The 24,256-nt window shown below is 44.4% G+C and overlaps 1 protein-coding gene across 2 annotated transcripts in view; it reads left to right on the top strand.

The window, feature by feature from the left end:
* LOC147642320 (uncharacterized) overlaps positions 1-24,256 on the top strand; it is a 99,588-nt gene that overhangs the window by 73,096 nt on the left and 2,236 nt on the right. Inside the window, exons 6-10 of one of the 2 annotated variants that reach the window (XM_086805127.1) lie at positions 5,674-5,743; positions 5,966-6,021; positions 18,189-18,314; positions 18,448-18,587; positions 18,664-18,736. In XM_086805127.1, coding sequence (XP_086661253.1) covers positions 5,674-5,743; positions 5,966-6,021; positions 18,189-18,314; positions 18,448-18,587; positions 18,664-18,736 — 465 coding nt within the window. The remainder of the gene's footprint in view (positions 1-5,673; positions 5,744-5,965; positions 6,022-18,188; positions 18,315-18,447; positions 18,588-18,663; positions 18,737-24,256) is intronic. The other variant, XM_086805136.1, reaches the window with a different exon arrangement.

Here is a 24,256-nt window from a genome sequence, read left to right on the forward strand (position 1 = left end):
GGCTGGTTCGCGTGACAACATTCGAGATTTTGAGAATGTATGCCCGAATATTAATGCTACCAGGGCCTACATGGTAACCAGGGTCTACATGGTAGATGAACCAAAGAAAGAGACAAGTATTGGAGATCAAAAGTCCTCGGTACTTGAGACGTGTGAAAACTCCAAGAATAGGTTTCAACCTATGAAGCTGAGGGGTATTCCAAACTACTACAAAGGAAAGCACAACTTGGCCAATGAGCAAATCGAGGTCTACTACAAGGAAGGGAAATGCTTTAGATGTGGCAAGGAGGGGCACATGTCGGCCCAATGTCCGGATCGTCCTAAGGGATCTTGAGAGCAAGTAAATTCCAAGGAAAAGTCTAAGCCAGTGGGTGGTTGGTTGGATTCCCAACGTATTGGGAAACACTTCAGAACCCGAGACTAGAGAGTTATGCCTCTCTTGGGAAAAGGTGCGGGACAAGAATGCTCTAGTGTTGTTTGACATGGGAACCACAGATAATTTCATTTCCATAAAGATTGCAGAACAGTTGGGTATCAAACCCGAGGAGATGGACCGGCCTTACATGCGGAACAAGTGTTTCATGGTGATGCAATGGGGCAATAACGTCTATCATTGGTAAGTTGAGGATTCATGTCCAGGGTATGTGGAGTATGAGGATTTCTATATTTCACCTTTGAAGCACTCGGATGTCATCTTGAGGATGCCATGGTTCCATAGGCAGAGTGCTTTTATCGAGATTCACGAGAGTACTATTTCTTTTAAGTATATGAATAAGGATATCACTATTGTAGCAAAGAAGAAGGGAGATACCATCCCTACTATATCCCATGTATCTATTTTCCAAAGCAATAAAGTCTTCCATCTTCATGTGTATATGATCTTTGTAAAGGATAAGAGTGAAGACTGAGTGAAAGATTTGAACTCTTTTGAGAGGGAGAGAAGGAGAGACTACAGTTTCTAGAGGGATACAAGGATTGCTTCATGGATGTTATTCTAGGAGAGTTGCCTCCTGAGTGATCAGAGGATCATGTGATAGAGTTGATTCCAGGGAGTTCACCCCGGAATCGACCTCCTTACCATGTGAGTGCAGTACAACAAGAAGAGATTATGACACAAGTAGAGGACTTGCGATCAAAGGGGTTGATATGGCCTAATTCTTTACCCTTTTCTTCTCCAGTGCTTCTAGTACAAAAGAAGGATGGCTCATTCTGCATGTGCATGGATTATAGAGCCGTGAACAAGATTACAATCAAGAATCGGTTCGTATACTGAGGGTTGATGATATATTGGATTGGTTGGAAGGCGTGATTCTTTAGTCGGATTGACATGAAGAGTGGCTATTATTATATTCGGATCTAGCCATAGGATATTGACAAGACTGCCTTCCGTACTACTTTTGGATTGTATGAGTATTTGGTGATGCCTTTTGGACTCACAAATGATCTGGCTATCTTCAACTGCATGATGGATTGGATCTTTAGACCACATTGGAAGTATGCTAACACTTTCTTTAGTGACATCATTGTACTTTCCAAGACCAAAGAGGAACACGAATAGCATTTAGCTAAGGTATTCCAGGAGTTGCAAGAGCACAAGTTGTTCATCAATGGAAAGAAGAGTGAGTTTTTCTTAAAAGAAATACATTACCTTGGAGATATAGTGTCTAAGGAAGGAGTGCGGATGGATCCAACAAAGCTTGAGGCCATCAAGCATTGGTCAGAATTGAAATAAGTACACGAGGTGCGCAATTTCTTGGGGTTATGCTCCTATTACAGGAGGTTCATTAGAAACTTTGCCACCATTGCCGCTCCATTGCATCATCTAACCAAGAAGAAAGTAGTATTCTGATGGGGTGAGTGTCAGAGACATGCCTTCAACTTATTAAAGCAAAAGCTTACTATCGGACCGGTATTGGTCATTCGAGACCTTGTGAAATCTTTTGTGGTGGTATGTGATGCAAGTGGGGATTGTATAATGGCAGTTTTGCAACAAGAAGGGCACGTGGTTGCCTTTGAGAGCCGAAGGTTGCAACATGCCGAGAAACACTTGCAGGTTTATGAGAAAGAATTTCTAGCTGTGAATCATGCTGTTACTTCATGGAAGCATTATTTTCTTGGGGTTGATTTCATGGTGAAGACGGATCATCAAAGTTTGAGATATTTTCTGACCCAAACTAAGCTTTCTGAGAAGCATATGAGGTGGGTAAACTTTTTATCCATGTTTGGTTTCTAGATTATCCATACACCTAGAAAGAATGTAGGAGACCACATGTACATTCAATGACCATTGCCTATCATAGAGGGAGGGATTCCATGAGAAATCACTATGTGCGTGATGAACACTTTGGTAGGATTATGCGGAAGCTAGAGGATGGTCAGACACTTAATCGCTATTCCTTGAAAGAGGGATATTTGATGATGGATACGCGGTTATGCATAACCAAGGATTTGAGGCAAAAAGCGAATGAGGAGTCACATGCACCACCTTATGCAAGGCATAGAGATATTTCTTCTACTACGCACGCATTAGAACGGTACTAGCATGAGAAAGGATATTGATAAGTATGTATCCGAGTGTTTGACTTGTCAAAAAGTTAAGTATAATGGTCAAAAGACTCTAGGATTGCTTATGCCTCTACTTGTGTCTCCGAGAGGCCATGGGAAAGTATAGTGATTGACTTTATTTTTGACTTGCTAAAGTCAAAGTTTGGGAATGATGATATTTGGACCATTGTGGATAGGTTGAACTAAGCAAGCTCATTTCATTCCAGTAAGGAAGACCATCAAGGTAGACCACATGGCAAGGATTTTTCTGGCTCAGGTGTTCAAATATCATGGAATGCCCAAGTCCATTGTTGGTGATCGAGATCCCAAGACCACTGGGTTGTTGTGGAGGGCATTATTTGATAATATGGGGACGAAATTGGAATTTTCTTCCTCATATCATCCACATATGGATAGCTAGAGTGAGATCACAAATTCAGCCGTATTGGATTTGTTAAAGTGCTGTGCGGCAGATTAGAAATGGATGCCAATTGGGTGGATGAGAACTTCTTTGTGGAGTATCCAAGTATCCACAAGTTTTTACAGGCATATCAGGAAACTTTTCAGTTGATGACAACTCAGATGACAACTCATTAGATGTCGAGGGGATGTCACCGGCCTTTGTATTTTGACATCCAAGGAACTAGAAACAAAGGAGAATGCTCAAGGTTTATAGTCCACTACACGGAATTGAGAATTCTAGGACCCCAGGGTTGTTGTCCAAGTTGTATCCAAAAGGGGCAACTTTGAGATTGAACAAAATACTAAATCTTTTGTACAAAAATCATGGGACTAGCCATCTCATGGAGGCACTGTTTATCAGTTAAGGAAATCAAAATTGAGTACATGGATATAAATATTGTTAGTCTACCATAGTCAAATAGTGGGTAGTTGGACTACATTAGGAACTAGTATAAAAAGCAAGAAATTGGCGTCAAAACCAAGGAACTATTTGTGCATTCATTTGTTTATTAGATTTATGCTTGTGAGCATATTTGTGTATGTATACCGAGGGTCGGGGATGCCCGATTAAACCCAAGGACGAGCGTGTGTGCACGAGTTTGTGTCTTCTGACATATAACGGGTGCTTGTTGATCTTGACAAGAAGAGAATCACGGTGGGAAACTCCTGCCTAAGGGTGACTCTAGAGGTGCAAGGGGTGGGAGTATTTGCCAGAGAGGTAAAACCCGAGGTCATTCTATGTGAAGGGTGAAAACCATGAGGGCAAGATGCTCCCCAAAGCCAAGCACAAGAGGAAGACATTCCGCATGAAGAACCATGTCTCAAGAGCTAGAGAGAGAAGAACTAAGCCCACAAAAAAATGGAGAGAAAAGCAAGACCTAATAGTTGAGGGAAGGTGTTTAATAAGTCGGGGGGATGTCACTGAAGCATCAAAATAGAGGTTGCTGATATGCAAAAATGCAACGCGTGCGCGCCAAAAGAAAGTTTTTTTTTTGGGAAAAAAATTTGAGAAAAAAAAGTGGCGTGGCATTGAAGACGCGGCAATGGTGACGTTGTAGTGACACGTGGCAAGAAAGCAATGCAAGGTCACCTTACAGGCTTGGAATGATGCAACTAGCTTTTGGAAAGGAAAAGAGTAAAAGCTTTTTAAAAACTAAAAAGAGAGGAGCTTTTATTATTAAAAAGATGCTTTTTGGATTAAAGTGAGCTTTAAAATTGCTTTTCTCAAGTGCTTTTGGGCAAGATCTATAAATTCAGCTATTCTCTCATTGTTGAGACATGTGAAAAGACAAGAGAGCTCTCTAGCTCTAAGAACTTGTACTCAACTCCAAGGAGTTTTATCTAATATAACTCGGAGGGGGGTCCGCCCAAGGCTATTTCGACCCCTAGTGTGGTGTCCTCTCTCTCTACTCTCTTATTATCAGATTTTCTCAAGGTTTTACGCGTGAAATTGTTGTTTTCTTGAAGATAAGCTAAGTACCTATGCTTGGATGAACCTTACAACTGGGATAGTATCCCCTAAGGTAACAGTATCTACATTATGCTTACAATCTCTTTTGCATAATAGAAAGTACCTCTGTTATTATAATGCCTTGTTGCAAACACATTGAAAAACACTTGCATAGGGACCTATTCTTCTTGGAATTGACCTTTGTCCAGGCAATCTCTGGAGAGGTGGTCTTTGCTACCACAAGAGCAGCACTTTCCTCCTCATGCATATTGTATCCTTTGCTCTCTAGTCAGCCCATAGTTAGGTTTCTTGTATCCACCCTTCTTCTCGCTACCCTTTGAAGTGCTTGTTCTGGTTTATTACCCCAAAGTGAAATTCTCTCTACTCGGCTTCCGTGCATTTTGGAAAAACAAGGTGAAGAGTGTTTTCCAGCAATGAGTGGTCCCTGTAGGAGTCACGAATTCAGACACTTTGCCTTGAGATACGTATCTCTTGTGGAATAAACAATAATATCTACGTGGAATCTCATAGTAAACAGGGCATCTTAAAAGTTAGTGCTCATCTGTCTTATTCTTCCCAGAAAAAAAGCTGGAAGTTTGTCCATTTGGTTAATTTGATTCAACTCCTGTTTATTGAGGTGGAGGTTGGGGACATTACGTATTGAAAAGGTGGTAATCTCTGTTCAGAAAGGTGGTAATCTATCCTGTTGGATTGTAACAGGCTTTTCCCTTCAGATCTCAATAATTTACTTAATCAAAAGCAAAATATGATGCAAGGAGAATGCACACATATTACACATGTATGTGTGCATCCTGTGCACAATACTCTGCACTACAGACTGAAGATGGGCTGGTAGCCCTGTGAGTTCTATCATCAACTTTGATTTCAATGCTTTGTGGCAGCCTGGTGAAATTTATCAGTGGTTATGCACAAAAGCAGAAACTTTTTCGTCAATATTTGTGATTTTAGATTGGTCATGCTGCCCTGCTGCATGAGTCAGTTTGCATCTTCCTCTTACACATTTGTCCGGTATCTTTAAGCATGTCTACCTTCTCTTCCTGCTTATGGACAAAGCTGCAGGATCTGTGACGCTGCAGGAATGCATGCTTCCTCCAAAAACAGTTTTGGAGCAAAGTTTTGAAATAAAGTACTTTTCAGTTCATTAATAAAAAGAAAATCTCGCTATTTTCCTTAAGCCTGGTTTATCTCTAATGCAGGTTGTTCCCATGGAGAACTACAACGGGCGCAAGATTGTGGAGAGTGGGAACTTGTGTGAGCGCAAGAATGGTAACTTAGGCTTCATAAATTTTAATCGATTCACAATGTGATTCAACTCATTCAACTATATGTCAGCTGGCATTGTATCTAGACACAGGAACTTTTAGAGCTCTCGATTTTGGCTTTTAATATTACGGTTTAAAGACACATACTTTTCTGAAGACATTTATGGGAGTGAACACTTTTGCTATGTTACTATTTTTTTTTCAATGTATCTACCACAATTTGCAGGACGGGGTGTGGACATCAACAGAAATTGGAGTGTGGATTGGGGGAAAAAGGAACAGGTAAGAAAATATACATCTGGCGGCTATGTTAAAAAGTTGTAGTTCATTCTTTTGTCTTAAAAAAGGTTATAAGGCCATTGCAAGCTATTAGGATGCCCACTACCCTTTGTACCCTCTCTCTGCCTTCCCTTTCTGGTTTTGAAGACAATTCTTTTACGAGTTTACTATTTGGCTCCATGATCTGTCTAGAGCAGCCAGGTATGGGATACATAACGGTGTAAGATCTCCATGCAAGAAGGCAACCAAGGTCCAGCCTCATGCAAAAAACGTGAGAGAGAAGAAGATGAACTCAAGAATAGAAAAAACAAACGTAGCTTGCCATACCATGTTTAACCACCCAACCATTATATATACTAGTGACCCCAGGCATCCAGTGTGTACCTTCCTAGGCGCACACCATACTCACGTGCCCTGTGTCCTCGCTAGTACCCCCATGCTACACATCACTGGGTCTTTGGCCTGCAACTGTCACCCACGAACGTTACCCATTCACACTTATTATTATAAGCGATGATGTGCAATAGTATGTCGCCATTGATTATGTCCACATGTCCCACGCATTACTGACTTGTAAATCCCACATAATAGTGTATATGTGTCCCACATGTTGCCACGTGTAAGGGTCGTAACATTCTTTCCCCCCTTTTAGAATCATCGTCCTCGATGACAAACTGAGGATAACGCTTTCAAAATTGAAATTCCGTTTCCCAAGTTGCATTTGTCAAGGATGTCCTTTCATTTTACAAGGAACTCTCGAAGAGTATGATTTCGCAATCGTCTTTCTCGTCGTTCCAGGATCTATTCTAGTCCACGATCTTCTTGATCAGGTTCATGCAAAGCAATCATACCATCAACTAAATTATCACTGTCATGAAGATCACAATTCAATCGACTCACATGAAATGCTGGGTGGACAACAATCTTGTGGTAAGTCTAACTTATAAGCCACATTTTACAAGGAACTCTCGAAGAGTATGATTTCGCAATCGTCTTTCTCTTCGTTCCAGGATCTATTCTGGTCCATGATCTTCTTGATCAGGTTCATGCAAAGCAATCATACCATCAACTAAATTATAATTGTCATGAAGATAACAATTCAATCGACTCACATGAAATACTGGGTAGACACAACAATCTTGTGGTAAGTCTAACTTATAAGCCACATTTTACAAGGAACTCTCAAAGAGTATGATTTTGCAATCGTCTTTCTCTTCGTTCTAGGATCTATTCTGGTCCATGATCTTCTTGATCAAGTTCATGCAAAGTAATCATACCATCAACTAAATTATCACTGTCATGAAGATAACAATTCAATCGACTCACATGAAATACTGGGTGGACACAACAATCTTGTGGTAAGTCTAACTTGTAAGCCACATCTCCGACTCGTTTCAAAATCATCCACGGTCCACAATATCTAGGCGACAATTTAGTAGATTTACCCGCACGAAGCGTCTCAGCTCTCCGAGAAACGAGTAGAAACACTTTCTCCCCTTCTTTAAAAGAACGAGCTATCCTTTTGGGATTAGCATACTTAACCACTCGATCCGTAGCCCAACGGATATAATCTCGAGCTCTAGCTAAACTTAATTGCATTTGAGACAAAAATTCAGCTGCACTGGGTGTCTTTTGAGGGAATACAATTGTACTTGGCATCTTCAAACGGAGAAAAGTTTGTAGAGGAATGCTTGCGTGAATTATACGCAAACTCCAGTAAAGGCAAATACTTCTCCCAATCGCTCTGTCGTTCTCCGACACAAGCTCTCGACATATTCTCTAAGACTTGAATGACTCTCTCAATCTGATCATCAGTCTGTGGATGATCACCGCTATTCATGGAGAGTTGTGCGCCAAGTTTACTAAAAACATGCTGCCAAAAATTACTTGTAAGCTGTGGATCTCTATCCGACACAATGGATTTTGGCAAGCCATGTAATTTAAACACTTTGGCAATAAATAATTCCACTACTTGCGGAGCCTCAATTTGGTTCATAGTAGGAACAAAATATGCCATCTTAGATAATCTATCCACAATAACAAAGATAGTACTCTCCCACTGTCTGACTTTGACCCTTTCGATCATCTTCATAAACTAAAGCCATCTCTATTGCTCTGGATAAGGTTTCACACTTCTCTCGGCGGACTAATGGTTGAAGTTTATCATTTAATCCCAAGGTGAATTTGTGAACTTGTAAGAATTCTGGTAAAATTTAGGATATTTTCATAAGCACCTCTCGATACTTATCTGCATGCTCCTGAATTGTGAGATTCTTCTGAGAAATACGAAACCAAGTATCAACTGCTCTACTCTGCGCATTTGGTGTTACAAAATTCCGAATAAATATATCTTTAAACTGGGATTGCCTTGTCCTTTTGAATTTTCCTCCACCAACGATGAGCCACATCCTGTAAATTATGTGCTCATCTATGATGTCACATAAAGAAAACATTGTCCCCACTTAGAAAGCCATTGATCCAATGCATTCCGTGCGAGAAGGTAAAGTGCTAGTTTGCTTTGGTGGTTCCAATTCCTTTAATGCAAGTTTTGGCTTTAATCCCTTTTTTTCCAGAGTACCCTCATGATTACCCAAGGGATGGGAATCCGAAGAAGTCGGTGACGGCTGAGGTACTATAGGTGTTATCATGGTGCGGATATCATTCATAAATAAATTCATTTGTTTCCGCAAGTCATGCATTTGCTAGCGAAGAGGGACATATTCCAGTGATTGTGGGGCAGAGTGGTCGGAATCCATTTTTAACCACGAATATTCAAGAAGCACCAAACCACGAAAAATATAGAAGAGAAGGTATAAGTGAGCCCCTTGGTTGTGTGAATGTCAAAGTCAATGAAGATGGAAGCCGCGAAGAGCAATAGCTTCGAAGATCGGGCCAAGTGCTGTGAGAAACAAGCCACCGAAAAGAAATTCTGTTGCCGAGATCTCGGCATATGAACCACCTCCAAATACCTTTGAAAGAAGATCTTAGGGCTTTGTGGCTTAGCAAGTACCTTATTGCGAAGCTGGCAGCAAACAGGAGGATTCGGTTCTGTCAGAGAACCGTTTCGAGCACTTATCACAGCACCCGCCTGCAGACGGCGGCCCCCCTCCGGTCACGAAGAGACCCCCCCCCCCTCCCCCCCTTCCGAGGTGGCAACCGATTCCTTGTCACGACTTCTCCTTTGGCCCTTAGTGCAATGGGGCAGGTTGACCCCACCCTCGCTTCGTCGAGCCTTCCCCAATAGCCTTCCTCTTCGATGGATATCTCTCAGCATCATCCCTCTCCAGCCTCTCCGCCTCTCCGCCTTCGTGCTCCCCCTCGCCTCCTCCCTCCCTCCCCCACCCTTGCCTCCGACCCTACCCGCAGTCGCTCCATTTGCCCTTCCTCTTCCTCTGTACCTACCATCACCCCCCCCCCCCCCACCCCCCTCTTCCGCCTCTCCAGAGCATTCCCATCAGCCCCCCTGCAGCCCGTGATCCGGAGAGGAGACAGCCGGCGAGTACCGTTTGCCGCCTAATTCATCATTTCTCAGAGCCGGTGGAGATGACCGTTGCGGCCTCACCAATGAGGGCTCTCCCACTTGAGTATCCAGGTGGGCCCCCTAGGATCTTGGGGCAGCCTGTGGATTATAGTTCCTTCCGGTGTCTTCTGAGGGAACGGACAGACAGGTTCGAGGAGACCGTAGCCCGTATTCGGGTATGTGTGGTCTTCCACCACTCCAGACCCTCTATGCAAGAGAATGGCGTGATGTCTTCTCTTTCCCTTTGAGTCAGTGGCCGCTACCATTCAGGATCAGGCAGTTGAGCTATCGCATCATCTGCAGGATCTCTGGATCACCGACGTTCTTACTTACCTATGGCCTTTGGCCAGGATGGAGCTTGGTGGATCAGCCCACAGAGACCAAGGAGGGGAGATGGTGACCTCCAGCCTAGAGATGTTGCTTTTTGTGTTCATGCATACCTCTCTCGGAGTACCTCTCCCCCCTTCTTAGAGATACCTCCATTGTGATCAATGGAGCACGGTGTATGCATACTCTTGCGCTAGGGCAGAGCGGCAATACATACGCCCACTTGGCGCGACTCCGCACTAGGACAGATTGTGACTATTCCCCGTCTAAGCCCGCGCCCAAGACTCTTGGAGTGGAGGGCAGTTCCGGTAGTTCCGTTTCACAGAGACATTGATATGAGGATTGTCTCATGGAACATTCAGGGCTTAGGGGGGCCTCAGTGCTTTCAAAGACGAGGCGTCCTTAGAGGAGAGCTGCATCGAGCTATGGTGGGGGGATCTATTGACATTCTTTTCCTCCAGGAGCATCATCTTACTGAGGGGCGTACCCGCCCCTGCGGGAAGATTCTACCAGCCAGGAGTCGTACTTTTTGGTCTCCATCCTTCGGCCCTTCAGGGATGTAGGGAGGAGTCTCTCTCTGTGTCAGTGAGCAACTTCTGCCGCCGTCTGGAGATGATACTGATTCTTAGGGGACAGGATCCTTGGCATCTTCCAGAGTTCGGGCGTAGCCTTGGGCATCTTAGCTTCTTTCGATTGGATAGACGGAGCTCTGGCCCCAACCTCTCTCGACTAGACAGGTTTTATGTTCATGAGTGGGCTTGTAGCCGTGGAGGCATGGTTGGTATTGTGGCAGGAACTACATTTTCAGATCATGCCCCAGTTATTCTATCCCTAGAGGACCCTTGGAGGCAGGATAGTCTTGCGAGCTCCAGGATTCCAAACAGCCTCATTCAGGGCCCCCAGATTTGTAGCCGGATTGAGCAAATATGGGCGGGTTTGGACTTTTCCTTAGGATCTATAGCGTGCACTTTGGATTATGGCCTTGGGGAGGTCAGTATTTTGATACAAGAGGCAACCTAGAGTAGATTGGAAGGATTTCGGGAGTTGGAGAGGAGTCTGAGGAGGGGCCTAGCCTCTTTACAATGTCTTTAGGAGAGCTTTCCAGACAGCCCGTGGGTTGAGAGTAAGATCGTCGCCGCCCACACGGAGATTCGGTCCATTGAGGAGAGGAGGGTGGAGTATAGATTCCATGCCAGGGCTTCATTTTGGACTCAGGCCGGTGACAGAGTTACTGGAGACTTCTTTGAGATAGCCGGCCCATATAGGAGGAGAGACGATATTCGTAGGCTACGTGGCCAGGATGGAGCTATTGTTTTTGATCCCCCACAGGTGAGAGCCATTGCCACGGATTTCTTCCATTCTCTTCTCACTGGTGCCCCATTATCCCCCCCAAGTGATGGATGTGCGCCGAGTTTGGAGGCATACGAGAGAGGTGGTTCCCCCCTCCCTTTGGTCTTTCTTATTGACCCCTTTCACCGCAAAGGAGCTGGTGGAGGCGGTGAAGGCATTACCCAGGGGCAAATGCCCGAGGGCGGATGGGCTTTTTGTTTCTTTCTTTCTTCGCCATTGGGACCTCATGGAAGGTGGCTTTCACGCTACCTTAAATGAGATTATGCCCACAGGTGCCATGCCAGAGAGGCTCATAGAGGGCTTGATACATTTGATTCCCAAGGAGGGTGGTGATAGATTCGAGATCCGACAATGGAGACCCATCATCCTTCTAGGGACGGCCTTCAGGGATTGCGCCTTCCCCTCTACACGCAGGAGGAGCTCCGTGTAGACCAAACTTCAGGGATTGCGCCTTCCCCTCTACACGGGGTTGTCCTCTTGCACCGTACCTCTTTCTATTTGTCGCCGAGCCCATGAGTAGTTTTCTCTCCGCCCAGGAGACCAAACTTCAGGGATTGCGCCTTCCCCTCTACACGCAGGAGGAGCTGCTGGACTCAGAGTTTGCAGATGACTTCCTTGTTAGAGATGTTGGGAATCTCCAAAGATTCGCGGAGGCGATAGATATTTTCTGTCGTGCATCAGGAGCATAGATCAACTGGCACAAGTCGTGTGGTTTTTGGGTAGGCACAGCACCGACCCCGACTTGGTGACCAGTTGAGGCTTTCCAGTGGATCCCGAGGGACACTCCAATCGGATACCTCGGTTGCTAGGTTGGCATTGATATCTCTCCCGAGCAGCAGCTCGCTCCGCTTCTTCTGAGTATTCGGAAGAAGCTTCTATACTGGAGCTTGGCAAGGCTATCCCTAGCAGGCATAGTGGTGGTGGTGAACCAGGTACTGCTTGCGACCATGTGGAACATCACCTCCTATTGGGCCTTCTCTCGGGCTTGTATTGGCTAGGTACAGCGTTTGATCCGTAACCTCTTGTGGGCCGGAAGTGATGGGAGGCCAGCCAAGGCCAAGGTGGCATGGAGAGTGATCATTCAGCCACGTAGCAGAGGGGGGTTTGACCTCATTGATCCAGCTATACAGAGCCGTGCCCTATTGGGCAAGTTGATTGTCAGAGGACTCCTACGTGGTGGTGAGAGTTGGAAGGATTTCCTCTTGGCCCGGATTTCCGCCCGCACTCCAAGCCTTGGGCCCATGGTCACAGAGTACTAGATGGATCTTCACAGAGATATGAGCCCGTGGTTTTCGTCCTGCCTTTGAGGACAGATTCGCAGCCCCAGGTCTCTTGGAGATTGGATTGCACACATGCAGTTACCCCAGGAGGAGCAGGAGAGAGGACTGACAGGGATCTGGGGTAGAGACAAGCTCAGCATCGACATTGACTCAGCTATTCCTTTAGAGTGGCGAACTCCTATTCTAGGCCCAACCCCCCAGTGTGGCTAGGCGTGTTCACACGACACGATATCCTCGTGGTGGTCCATGGAGCAGATGAGGACAGTGGTCTGCTCACTTTGTTTCTTGGAGTACATGGCAGATTCAAGAGATCAGAGCACCCCTTGGAGGATGTCAGAGGCTGCACCTTGCAGAGGGTGAGGGTGATTGGTTTTCAGGCTCGGGCATGGCACATAGATCCAGCACCGGCCAAGGTGGCTAGGGAGAGATTTTGGCGGTTATGGATTTAGGAGTGCCGACCTCTCACGCGGTTGCAGTGGGACCCTAGAGAGTGGACTTGGCATGATCCCACATAGATCGGGTGGAGACTCTGGATGTCCCTTTCTTTGCATATACAGAGCAGCTCGGTCGCTCTTCGCAGGATCCAGATGCCGGAGATAAATGGCACACCGGTAGCAACAGCACACTGGCAGTCTTAGGGCCTATCATAGTGCTTCCTTTCAGATTTCTGGAAGAGGCTTTGGGACAGCTTTCGGGCGAGGAAGATCACTCTCCTCCTTTGGTTGACGGCACACAGGAGTTTGGTGGGGGATACTTAGCTGGAAGTCGGAGGTTGGTTAGCAACTTGCCCGAGGTGTGGACACCCCCAGGAGTCTCAGCGACATCGCCTTTGGGATTGCCCGAAGGCTCTGCAGACTTGGCAGTGGATTCTCTGCATCTTCGCTATGGATAGGGCGTTGACCCGGATCATCACTTGGGGTACAATCGCTTGGGTCACCGAGGCTAGAGTGGTCAAGACTTACGAGGAGGATGGGGGACGCCTTGCTCTTCAGGTCTCCCACCATCGTATTGCAGTAGTACCAGTCTTAGCCCCACATGCAGGTGTCTAGCGTCCAGGCTCATGCCAGCGATGGGAGATTTGCAGTAGCATAGCAGCTTGGCACATCTTGCGTGCTAGATGTAGTGAGGCCATCAAGGGTACCTACACTTTGCTGGCTGAGACTATCATGAGCATATGGGTCGACATCATTCACATCCTCCACGGTCAATGGGGGAAGATGCAGGGTCTTTGCATTGAGACCAAGAGTAGTTTCACCACCTTAGCCTTTGACATGTTTGGATTTACCAAGCTCTTTTTTTTTGCCTTTGGATTCACCAACTCAGCCAAGGTGAGGCTTACAAATGAGTGTTATGTGAGTGGCTTTTGTTCAAGGAAGCCTTTTGGAAGGCCCATTCATAATCTTTGATGAGGTTGGCCTCTTCTTTGAAGGCCGGCTCTTCTTCATTGCTTGCAAGGTTTGCTACTGATTATCTTTCTCATCATGGTTGTTTTTGCCACAGTAATTGCACGTTTAGCCTTTATCCTTGGAAGGCCCTATGCTGTAGCTTTTGTTGGAGTAGAAAGCTTGATCTTCACCTCTTCTTTTGAGCTTCTTTTCTTCTTCTTGGAGGGAGTTGAGGATCCCTTCAAAGGTTGGAGAAGGTAAATTCTTGAGAGTAGTGACAAGATTGCCATGCTCCTAGGGCATGTTTTTCAAGAGCTTTGCAATCGCATCATCATCTTCCACTCGTGCTCCAATGGCCGAGAGTTGAGTTGTAAGACTCTTGATATGATTGATATGAGTAGCAAAAGACTCGTGAGAAATCAACTTTAACTCAAAGAACTCAATCTTCAATGCAATCTTTGGGTTCTTCCCTTTTGCATCAAACAATTGCTTCCCATACTTCTAGAGAAGACTGAAGGTCAGAGATGTGATTAATATAATTGTCACTAAGTGCCAATGTAATTATACCCAATGTTTTATCATCCTTAGTGATCCATGCAAGCTTAACATCTCTAGTGGAAGGTTTTTTTTTTTCTCCTTCCCATTAACCACACTCCAAAGACTTACCCTCATGAGATGATATTGTCAACCTTCACCAAGCATGGAAACCATTGCCATCAAATCTATCCAAACTCATGGAATGAGATGCCATTTTATGATGTGGGAAGGTCTTACCAACTAAAATTAGCTTCAGTGGCTGTCCCTTTACAACAGAGGTTGAGTGCTTAATCACGCCACTTAAGCATGCTCAATGCAAATCTCCCCCTTAAAAGATAGGTAGAAAACTAGTGGGATTTGGAGGAAGCGAATCATGCTCCAAATGAAAGGGGTTTGAAAAATGATGCACTAGCGATTCCCCAATGAAGGCTTTGAACCCTCAATGACCCAAAATAATGACTTTGATTAGCATTAATTGATTGTTAATGTTAGTATGCTGAAAATTGAAGAAATGGTTAAATCTCTACATCCAGTCGTCAAGATAGCTTCAAGATTTGGGTTGTGGGTAGCTTGTAGACCCAATTATTGATGGCTAAGAGGAATTAGAACAACTCCTTCAGTAGGTGCCAAAAGCTGCATCTTCCTGTGTTTTTGCATTGCACTTTTGATGCTGTTTTTACTTAAATTGGGCCAAGCCTTTCATGTGGATGAAGCTTCGTGTGTTGGTTATGAGGCTATATGCTTGATTTGCAAGAAGATGACCTAAAGAGTGAGCAATGAGCAGATCTATGCAAGTTATGTCTTTTATGCAAAGAGGGGATGTAAGCCCAGCGGGGCGTGCAATGACAAACTCAACCACGTGTCCAAGAAATAAAAATATAAAGATAGAGAGGGGGGAGAGAAAAGGGAAGAGGGATCTTGCACAGTACACCACATTGAGTGGGGAACAGGCCCCGGCCCCTTTCACAGGAATTTGTTCAGGAATAATCCACGGGCACGCTAGCCAGGATCAATACAATCAATAAATACAAAACAAACAAATATGCCGATGTAGGGTATCCAAGTCGATGTCGATGTCGACGAACAAGATCTCTGATGTCGAGCACACCACGAGGATGACCCACAAGTATCTCTCACCGGGCTAGTACCAAATCCAATATCCAAATCCAATGGATCCCAAGTCCAATGAATCCAAATCCCAGTCCAAAATCCAAGCTCCATGTTTAAGCTCTGTGTTCCATGTTCATGTCCAAGCTTCATGCCCAAGTTCTATGTCTAAGTTCTTCATGTCTATGCTCAAGTTAAAGCTTCATGTTCCATGTCCAAGCTCTATGCCCAAGTTCCATGTCCAAGCTCTAAATCCACTTGCTTATCCCATGAATAATCTCCACAACTCCTATAGCCTTGTCAGGGTTAGTTTCGTACGTCGTACGACTGAAACCGTACGTACCTGCGGTACGGTACGGTACCGTACGGATTCGTACGATGCCGTACGATTTTTAAAATTTTTTTTTTAATTTTTTTAATTTTTTTGCGGTGGTGGTGTTGTTGTTGTTGTTATTGTTGTTGTTGCGTGGAGCAATTTCAGTCTTCTAGAGAGCCATTCATCGCCCTTTTAGGGAGCTGTTTGTCAGGAGCGTGTGCACTTGCCATTGCCATATTAGGCAAGCGATCATATTGCCTGATGAGGAGGAGGAGGCAATCTTCATGGAGCTCTATAGTGAGCTTGTGGCAGCAGATACTCGCAGCACCAGGAGTCAGCATGGACGGGGCCGAGCAGTTGGAGTTCATAGGCCTCCGCCTTCGGTATCGGCAAAGGGTGGCCTTCGTACATATGTGAGACGGGGATCCTCGAGCTCCAATCCCCACCTTCATGATGATATTCCATTGCCCCCTCATGATGATACCCCACTGCCTAGAGAGCCCTTGTTTGATGATGATGGCAACCTACTTAGCGAGAATGATCCCCATAGTGTCTCGTCCACCTTCGAAGAGTCCTCTTCAGAGAACTCTCTTGATGGACACTCTAGTAGTGATCATGTTGATGATCATGCAGATGTTGGTGATGATGTAGACTTTTGATATGTTATAGCTCTCTAGGCATTGGGCATCTATCTCCTTCTAGCCCATCGATGATGTATTGTAGTATGTAGTATCATGTATGTACGCATGTTGGCGGTCGCCCATGCCATGAGTTTTTGGCCTATCCTTTTGTAGCAATTTTGTACTCTAATGGCATGATGACATTATGTTCATGGTTCTACTATTTTGTAACTTCTTGTCTACAATTTTTAAGTTTAGGAAGTATTTTAAAAAAAAAAAACGTACTAATATCGTACCGTACCTCAAAAAATTTTAAGGTACCAATTAGTACCGTATTTTATCGTACCGTACCGTACCGTACCTTTCGTACTAACTAACCATGAGCCTTGTCAATGATATAAAACCTGTTTTAATGGTTTTCAGGCGATAAAAACATCAAAAAAGAAGTTTTTAGGGTTTTTTGAGCAGTTTTAGGGTTTTTGGAATTTTTAGGAGTCTTGGAATTTTCTGTCCGTACAGTCCGTACAGCTGTACGGATCCGTACAGTCGCACGGAAAATGGTGATATGGCATTGCAATCACTGCAGGTGCTTTGAAATCAAGGGTAGCGATGAAAAACTCCATGATTTGGTTCATAGATGATGATGAAGAAGAGAATCTCCATGCTTGAACGAAGATGGTAACGCGATGAAGAGGTTCTTCTTCAACTTGATGCTCAAGAGAGGCTCATGCTTCTTTTATACTCGGGGAAGCCTTGCTTTTTTGCCAAAAAGTAATGCTTTTGCTTTGCTTTTGTCTTTTTATTAAATATTATTAATAATAGCCAAAGTTCTTGATTTGTGTTTTTACAACTTCAGGGCCTTGCTTTTTGGCCTTAGAGCTGCTTTTTGAGAGAGCGGCTTTTAGCTTTTTGGTATGGCTTAGTCTCCTCTTTCCAATGGTGCCCTTGGCTCGTCATCAACCCTGTTTGACTTTTTGCTTTTTCTTGCTTTTTGACCAAGAATGGTGCTTTTTCTTTGTCAATCCTTATGGACCTTGTCCCCATGTCTTCCACCTGTCTGGTGTCCGGGCATGGATTTCATTATGTGAAATAGAGCTAGGAGGGCCAAATAGTTACAAGGGAGAGGAGGATTATTACTAAAGGGGATTAATCATGGTTTAATAATAAGATCTAGAGATCATGGCTTTGGTACCATGTTGGAATTAGGGTTTGGAGAGCTTAGGGTGAAAAGAAGTGATAATGAATCATAGTGATTAATGCTAATGAAGATAATTAAGACTTAATCAGAGTAGCGCAAGATGTAGACACACATGAATAGCCAAAAGCAAGCATGAGCCTTCATTAGTTGATGAGCCTTACATAGGCACCAAAGTTACATGAAGTGAGCACTGAAATAGTAATTCTATTTGACTTTTACTTAGGGTAAATGTAATTCCTGATTTAACCTTTGAATCTTTGCACACTCTAATGCTCATGGATGATTATTTGTTATTTCTAACATGTAAGTATGTATGTAACCCCAAACATCATGGTGTTTATCCACACAGAACGAACCGCTTCAAAACAAAACTCAAAACCAAATGTTCAAAACCTTCAAACCTCTCAATGAACAAAAAATTTCTTGTGATCGCATGTGTGGATGCATGGTTTGCATGAACATCCGTGTCATATTGTTACTAACCATAAACACATAGCTAACCAAAATATTGACTTGCACAATTTGTTTAGGACTTTGACCCTACAGAAGAGTTTCCAGGAACTGCGCCTTTCAGTGAGCCGGAATCAAGAATAATGAGGGACGTTGCAAAGTCATTCAAGCCACATCTTTGGATAAATGTACATTCGGGAATGCAGGTTTATAACACTACCTAATTATGTCCCATCGCAAAATTGTTTTGGATAAAAAAATGTGTTTTTTTTTTTCAAATAATGTTGGCCATAGGCCCTATGCTAAGAGTTTTGACTTGAATTGAACCATTCATGTCAGGCAATGTTCATGCCTTACGATTACAAGAGTGTATTGCCAGATCTAAGGGTTGTTGAGCCCATGAAGCAACTTCTGCTGAATCTGAATCACTTATATTGCAATAGCAGTTGTGTGATTGGACCCGGTGGTGGCTCAGTTGGGTGGGTAGCAATAATAATCTTACTACACAAAACTAAGCTGCTAGTTTCTCCAAGGTTACCAACCCTTATTATGCAGGTATCTTGCTCATGGCACAGCAACAGACTACATGTTTGAGGCTTTGGCGGTGCCTTTAGCATTTACGTTTGAGGTAAAAAAATAGCAATTATATTGTTTGCCATTCTCTTTTCCCTCTTAGCCCCTTGTTTTTAAATGCCTATGCCTAGGGCACACCCTCGTTTTTAAATGTCTATGTCTAGGGCATGCTACTCTATTAGTGCTGTATATTTTTTGGAGCAGCAATGAAATTTAACTGTAATTCCCCACTAGCAACATTTCTCGATTTGATAGCAGCAAGTACTAGATTATGTAGCAATGTGGAAACACTTGGAGAAAATTAACCGTGGCAGTCTCTAGGCTAAGTACAGCAGGGTGACTCCTCTTCTCTCTCTGCTTCTTTTTTCTTGGAGAGAGAAGAGATTCTTCTGTTAGTAAAATGCAAAGCACATCCAGCTGATGACAGTTCCTTAACTAACATGGGTGTTTGGATCGTACTAAAAAATCTAAGCATTGCCACATATGCCCAGCAATGAGTCTGCTAATCATCTCCCAGTTGGGAGTCCTGTGGCATGTGAGTGAGTGGGTGGGGGCCTCAAGAGTGCGGAAGGGCCCTGTATGGTCTTCATTGCAGTGATTTGATGAAGCTGCTCTAGGTTGGGTGACTTTGTCATAGAAAAGTGCATCCTGTGCAAACTTCATACATGGTTTCAGTTTTCTTTTACTTCATAGTGGTTCTCTGATTTGAATCTAATTTGCATTTTTTGTAGTTAGCTGCCATCATATTGTTTCTTGCAGCTTTGTGCACGTTTTCTGCACAAATTTAAGGCTTTGTAGGTGGGTTTCAGCATGAATTTTTAGGCATTAGAATAGGAAAATCATTGTCAGATGCTTACATCAATATGTACGCTTCAAGCCTTTCCTTTCACACTCTTGTAGAATTGCCGACAAGATTTTGGCAACTATTTCACATTCCTAATTTAGGATTTCTTCTTCCAGGTTACTTGCAGCTTCTAACCCATCACTTCTCTCCAATGTGTGGGCTAGGGTCCTAAAACTGTAATTCTTTCACCACCGAGCTACCCCCTCCTCCGCCCCTTCTCCACCTGCCCCTCTGCTCACCGCCTGCCTGCTCCAGGCAGACCTCATTTTTGGCGAACCCGGCAAAATCAGTGATATTCATTTTCTTGGGCATGGCTACACCCAGGTGGAGTTTGACTCTCCCGCAGTGGCTGACATGGTGCTTCAACAGTGTCCTATCACAGTACACACAGCTCATGCGTTCTTCACTTGATGGCACCATGACTTGGACCCTTCATCGGACCCCCTTGCTCGACCATCTGGCTTCCCTGTAACAGTTTGCTTCCCAGGCCTCCAAAATCGCCCCCCATCCTACGGGAGTGAGTGGATAACAGTCTCTTCTGATCTTACCGGTGGATTTGAGGGAGTTCTTAGAGACTTTGACTCCCCTCCAAGTGTGTGTGATCTTCTATCACACTCGATTGGCCTCCATGGACAGCAGCACGATGGTCTCCTCCTCCCCCCTCAGTGTCACCGCCGGCAGTGCCTACCTCTCACAATAGGAGGGGAACCTCCAAAGACTTTTGCAGGCAATCGAGGACTTCTGTTTGGCCTCCGACGCTTAGACTAACTGGGACAAGTCATGAGGTTTTTGGGTTGGATCCTCACCTACCCCGGCATGGCGTTCAGTTGAGTCTTTTCAGTGGATACCCTATGTCATCCCAGTCAGATACTTGGGATGTTAGGTGGGGATTGATATGTCATTAGAGCAGGAGCTTGCCCCTCTGCTTTTGAGCATTTAGAAGAAGCTCCTTTAGTGGTGCTGCTCGGAGAACCCATTACCAATCAACCATTACTGCCACCAACAGTCATCTCCCCCCCCCATTCTTCTTGAGGAGCTTCCTCCCACTTAGCATGGCGACTTCAAGATTAACCAACACCCAGCACATGACCCCACCATGCTCCATCAGGCTGCCCACAGAGGTGAGCTTCCTGACCCTCTACCCTCTCCAGATCTAGTGAAGGAATTCAACCTCGTCACAACAAAGGAGCCACGTCCAATCTTACTAGCCTCCTAGCTATGGGACCACCCACCTTATCCCAAAAGGTGGGGATAAGACCAACCTCAGGCAATGGAGGCCAATTACGTTATTAGGTTCTGCGGATAAAATCCTAGCTAAGGCTCTGAGCATGAGGTTGCAACCGGTCCTCCAAAGGATCATTCATGACACACAGAATGGTTTTCTCCAAGGAGTAACATATTTTCATTTTGGGAAACTTGGCATATCTTTTGGAGAGAGTCCCTAGGACTGCAGAGGCATTGCCAAGACCATATGTACCCTAAGTAGACAGTGGGACCGCAAAATCACAGGTCATTTTGAACCTGCGACCTTAGAGGCATTGCTAAGACCATATGTACCCTAAGTAGGACTGTAAGCATGCAGCCTACAGCCACATAGAGTAGGCATGTGTGTGGAGGATCAGGAAAGCAGGAAACCAACATAGGCTGCTCAGCTTTGGCCAGCAGAGAGAGGGAGAAGATGGTGCACAGGTTGGGTTGGAAGGAGAGCACACAGCCAGTTGGGCACCAGAAAAAGAACAAAGCAATCGGGCAGAAGAGAGGTTATTAAAATCAAAAGCGTGCGCCTACGCTGTTTCCCCCCCCCCCCCCCCAAAAAAAAAAAAAAAAAGACTACAGGTCGTTTCTTCAAAAAAAATGTGCGCTGTTTTTTAAAAAGCGTGCGTAGGTATTTTTTAAACAAAAAACTTTTTGCTGTTTTTTTAAAACCAAAGCGTGCGCTATTTCTCTTGAAGCCGGACTTTTTTTTTCGCACTGTTTTTACACAACTTTTTTTCACCAAAAAAAAAAAGCTCACGGCCTGTTTTTTTTGGAATAACATGCTGTTTTTTTTTTAAAGCATATCAGCAGAAATTTAAAAAAAAAAAGAAAAAAAGAAAACTCAAAGGTAACAAAGCTTTAGAAACAAAAGCATACTCAGCCTATATAAAGAGCAAGTTTTGTTCTTTCCTCTCATCTTCACAAACCGGATTTGGGCGACCAACAAATCTCCATAGTTTTTAGGGTTTTGTGTGCTTTTACCCGGTCAGGATAGCATACTACCTTCTTTTTTGTGCGATGGAAAAATTAAAATACACTACGCTTTGTTGTCGATGTGTCACATCATGACACCTTGTGGAAGAGCGCCATGCACCAGAAGGGGCAGATGACTTGGAGCAAGAGGCCAACACATATTTTGACCGCCGGTTACCAATATCCAGGCCTGGAGGGAGACGGTATTCTCCTTTAGAAGGCGGTTGTTGGTACTACTCCAACATCAGTGTCAGCAGCACCTTCTTGCATCCTAGATGTCTTTGTTAATGCCACATTTGTGCATAAGTTGGGAGCGAGGATGCAACCAAGTGATCAAGTGTATCGTGTGAACCTGGCAGCGAGACTTGGATAGATTTGGGATGGGCGTGTATCTCAATTACTGATATTTATTCAGAGCTATGCGTCCATGTAGATTGAAAGAGTCATGTTTAGTCCTTTGTAATGGAAGATGTTCCAGTATTTTGAAGGGTGATTTTGCGGTCCCACTCTCTATTTTGTAAATACACCAGGACTTCGTAATATAATATTTTGTTATGAAGTGTTTTAATGTGTTTGCCCTTTGATCTGATGATACTTGTGGATAATAACAGTTAAGTCATATGCTCGGGGACATGGGAATAGAAAGCATCAGTGCGAGGTTTCTATGCTGAGTTAGGATATCGTCTTCCAGTTGGTTGATTGTAGGATTGTTTGATACCAGGGTCTCAGTTTGTGAGTGTTACATCCTACACGATGAGCCGGTTGGGGAAGAACATATGGAATATCTTAAGTTTTGGAACAGAGTTTGTGAGTGTTACACCCTATAGGATCAGCCAGCTAGGGAAGGACACATTGAATATCTCAAGTTTTGGGGCAGATCACAAGGTATTCTTCTGGAGGGAGCTCCATTTTTAGGATGAGGACTGTGGGATGTGTGTACTTGTGTGATTTATTTCACCATTGATTCCAGAGGTTCATTGATAGGACGGACCACGACATGGGGTGGAGCTGTAGTGCACGAAGACTTAGTTGGGAAAGGATTGATCACCTTGACTTGGCTTTACAAGTCTGAAGGAAATTTTACATGGTGTGTATCCTAGTGGTATGGGATGCCAAGATTGGTTGCAACATGTAGAGTTGCTGGGTATGTCTATATTTTCTTACCTTGCTATGTCCTATCGAGTGGGGATAGTTACCTACTGTAGATAGAGTTTATGCAAGACTTTGACAAGAAAATCCGACCTGTAAATTGGATGGGGTTGCTAGGGTTGGGAAGGTGAATCTTTCGTCCAGTTTTAGTGTTGCCTCAGATGATTCCCTTGAGAGGGCTATGTTGGGCCGATAGGCATTCCATTTGGTAGGGCATTTTGTCTAGGTGGGGAGCTTCATTGAATTAGACCAATACTCAAGGATCATTCCACTTGTTAGAGTGGAAGGTAGTCAGTACCACGTTCGGAACCAGTTGTTGTTTTAGGATGGTATAGTATGTACATTGGATTGTGTTGGGATTAGGAGAGGAATTCCTTGTGATTGTTGCAACGCTCCTACACAAAAGGTCATCCAGAGTTTCGATGGACTTGTGTTTTTCTGATGATCCTCAGTCCAATGGGTAGATGGAGGGGGTGGGATCAGGTTCTGGAGGTTATGCTTTGTGCATATGGCTCTAGGAAACCGTTTGTTGGGAGAGCTACATCCCTATGGTTGAGTTTGCCTATGGTACTACTGAGCATATGGTTCTAGCAATAGCTACAATATGTTTGATAGGGGTTGGGTTGAAACCCCAGATTCCTTGAGACTTTGATAGCTTGAAGGAGAGACACAGTTGTGGTGTCTAATAATTAGGAGTCTCAAAGAAGGAGGTATGATACCCCCTAGGTACGAGTATTTACTAGATCCTAAAATGGACGGGTATATTTATGTTGATAGTTGTCTCAGTTATTTCAATTTTCCGATTCCATGAGGAGTTAGAGGATTGAAAGATGTTACCCGACTGGCAGGGAGTCCACACAGAGACAGATCACTGACTTCTTTAGAGGGACTACCCGGGAGGACACACAGTCGACAGCCCAACACTGGGCACCCCGTGGGACTCTAGTTGAGAGAGCTATCCAGTTGGGCAGATCCAGACACCCGAGGGTTCGCGGATCCTTACATCAGAGATGGTGCCTACACCAGAGGATTCAGAGCATCATTGCGAGGCATTGGGCTCGTCCGACCAGGCATCTCACTATGGCAGATATCCAGGCCATCCGACAGAGACCCATGCTAGAGCTCCTAGGATGATTACCACTCCAGCCATATACTGTTGTACTCACTGTCACTTTCTCCCCCATATTCATGTATTCATGTATCCATGTACCCCATTTTGACTAGTAGCATTAGCTTCCCACTCTCCCTAGTTGCTGCTTCCGGATGCTCCCTATTGATGTATTGTAGGGCTAGATACTTACCTTCAGTCCTTTCTTTTCTTTTCCAGATAGTACTCATGTACCTAGTAGCATT

Source organism: Cibotium barometz, chromosome 1 (assembly GCF_041138505.1).
Source record: "Cibotium barometz isolate CiBa-2024 chromosome 1, ASM4113850v1, whole genome shotgun sequence".
NCBI lineage: Eukaryota > Viridiplantae > Streptophyta > Polypodiopsida > Cyatheales > Cibotiaceae > Cibotium > Cibotium barometz.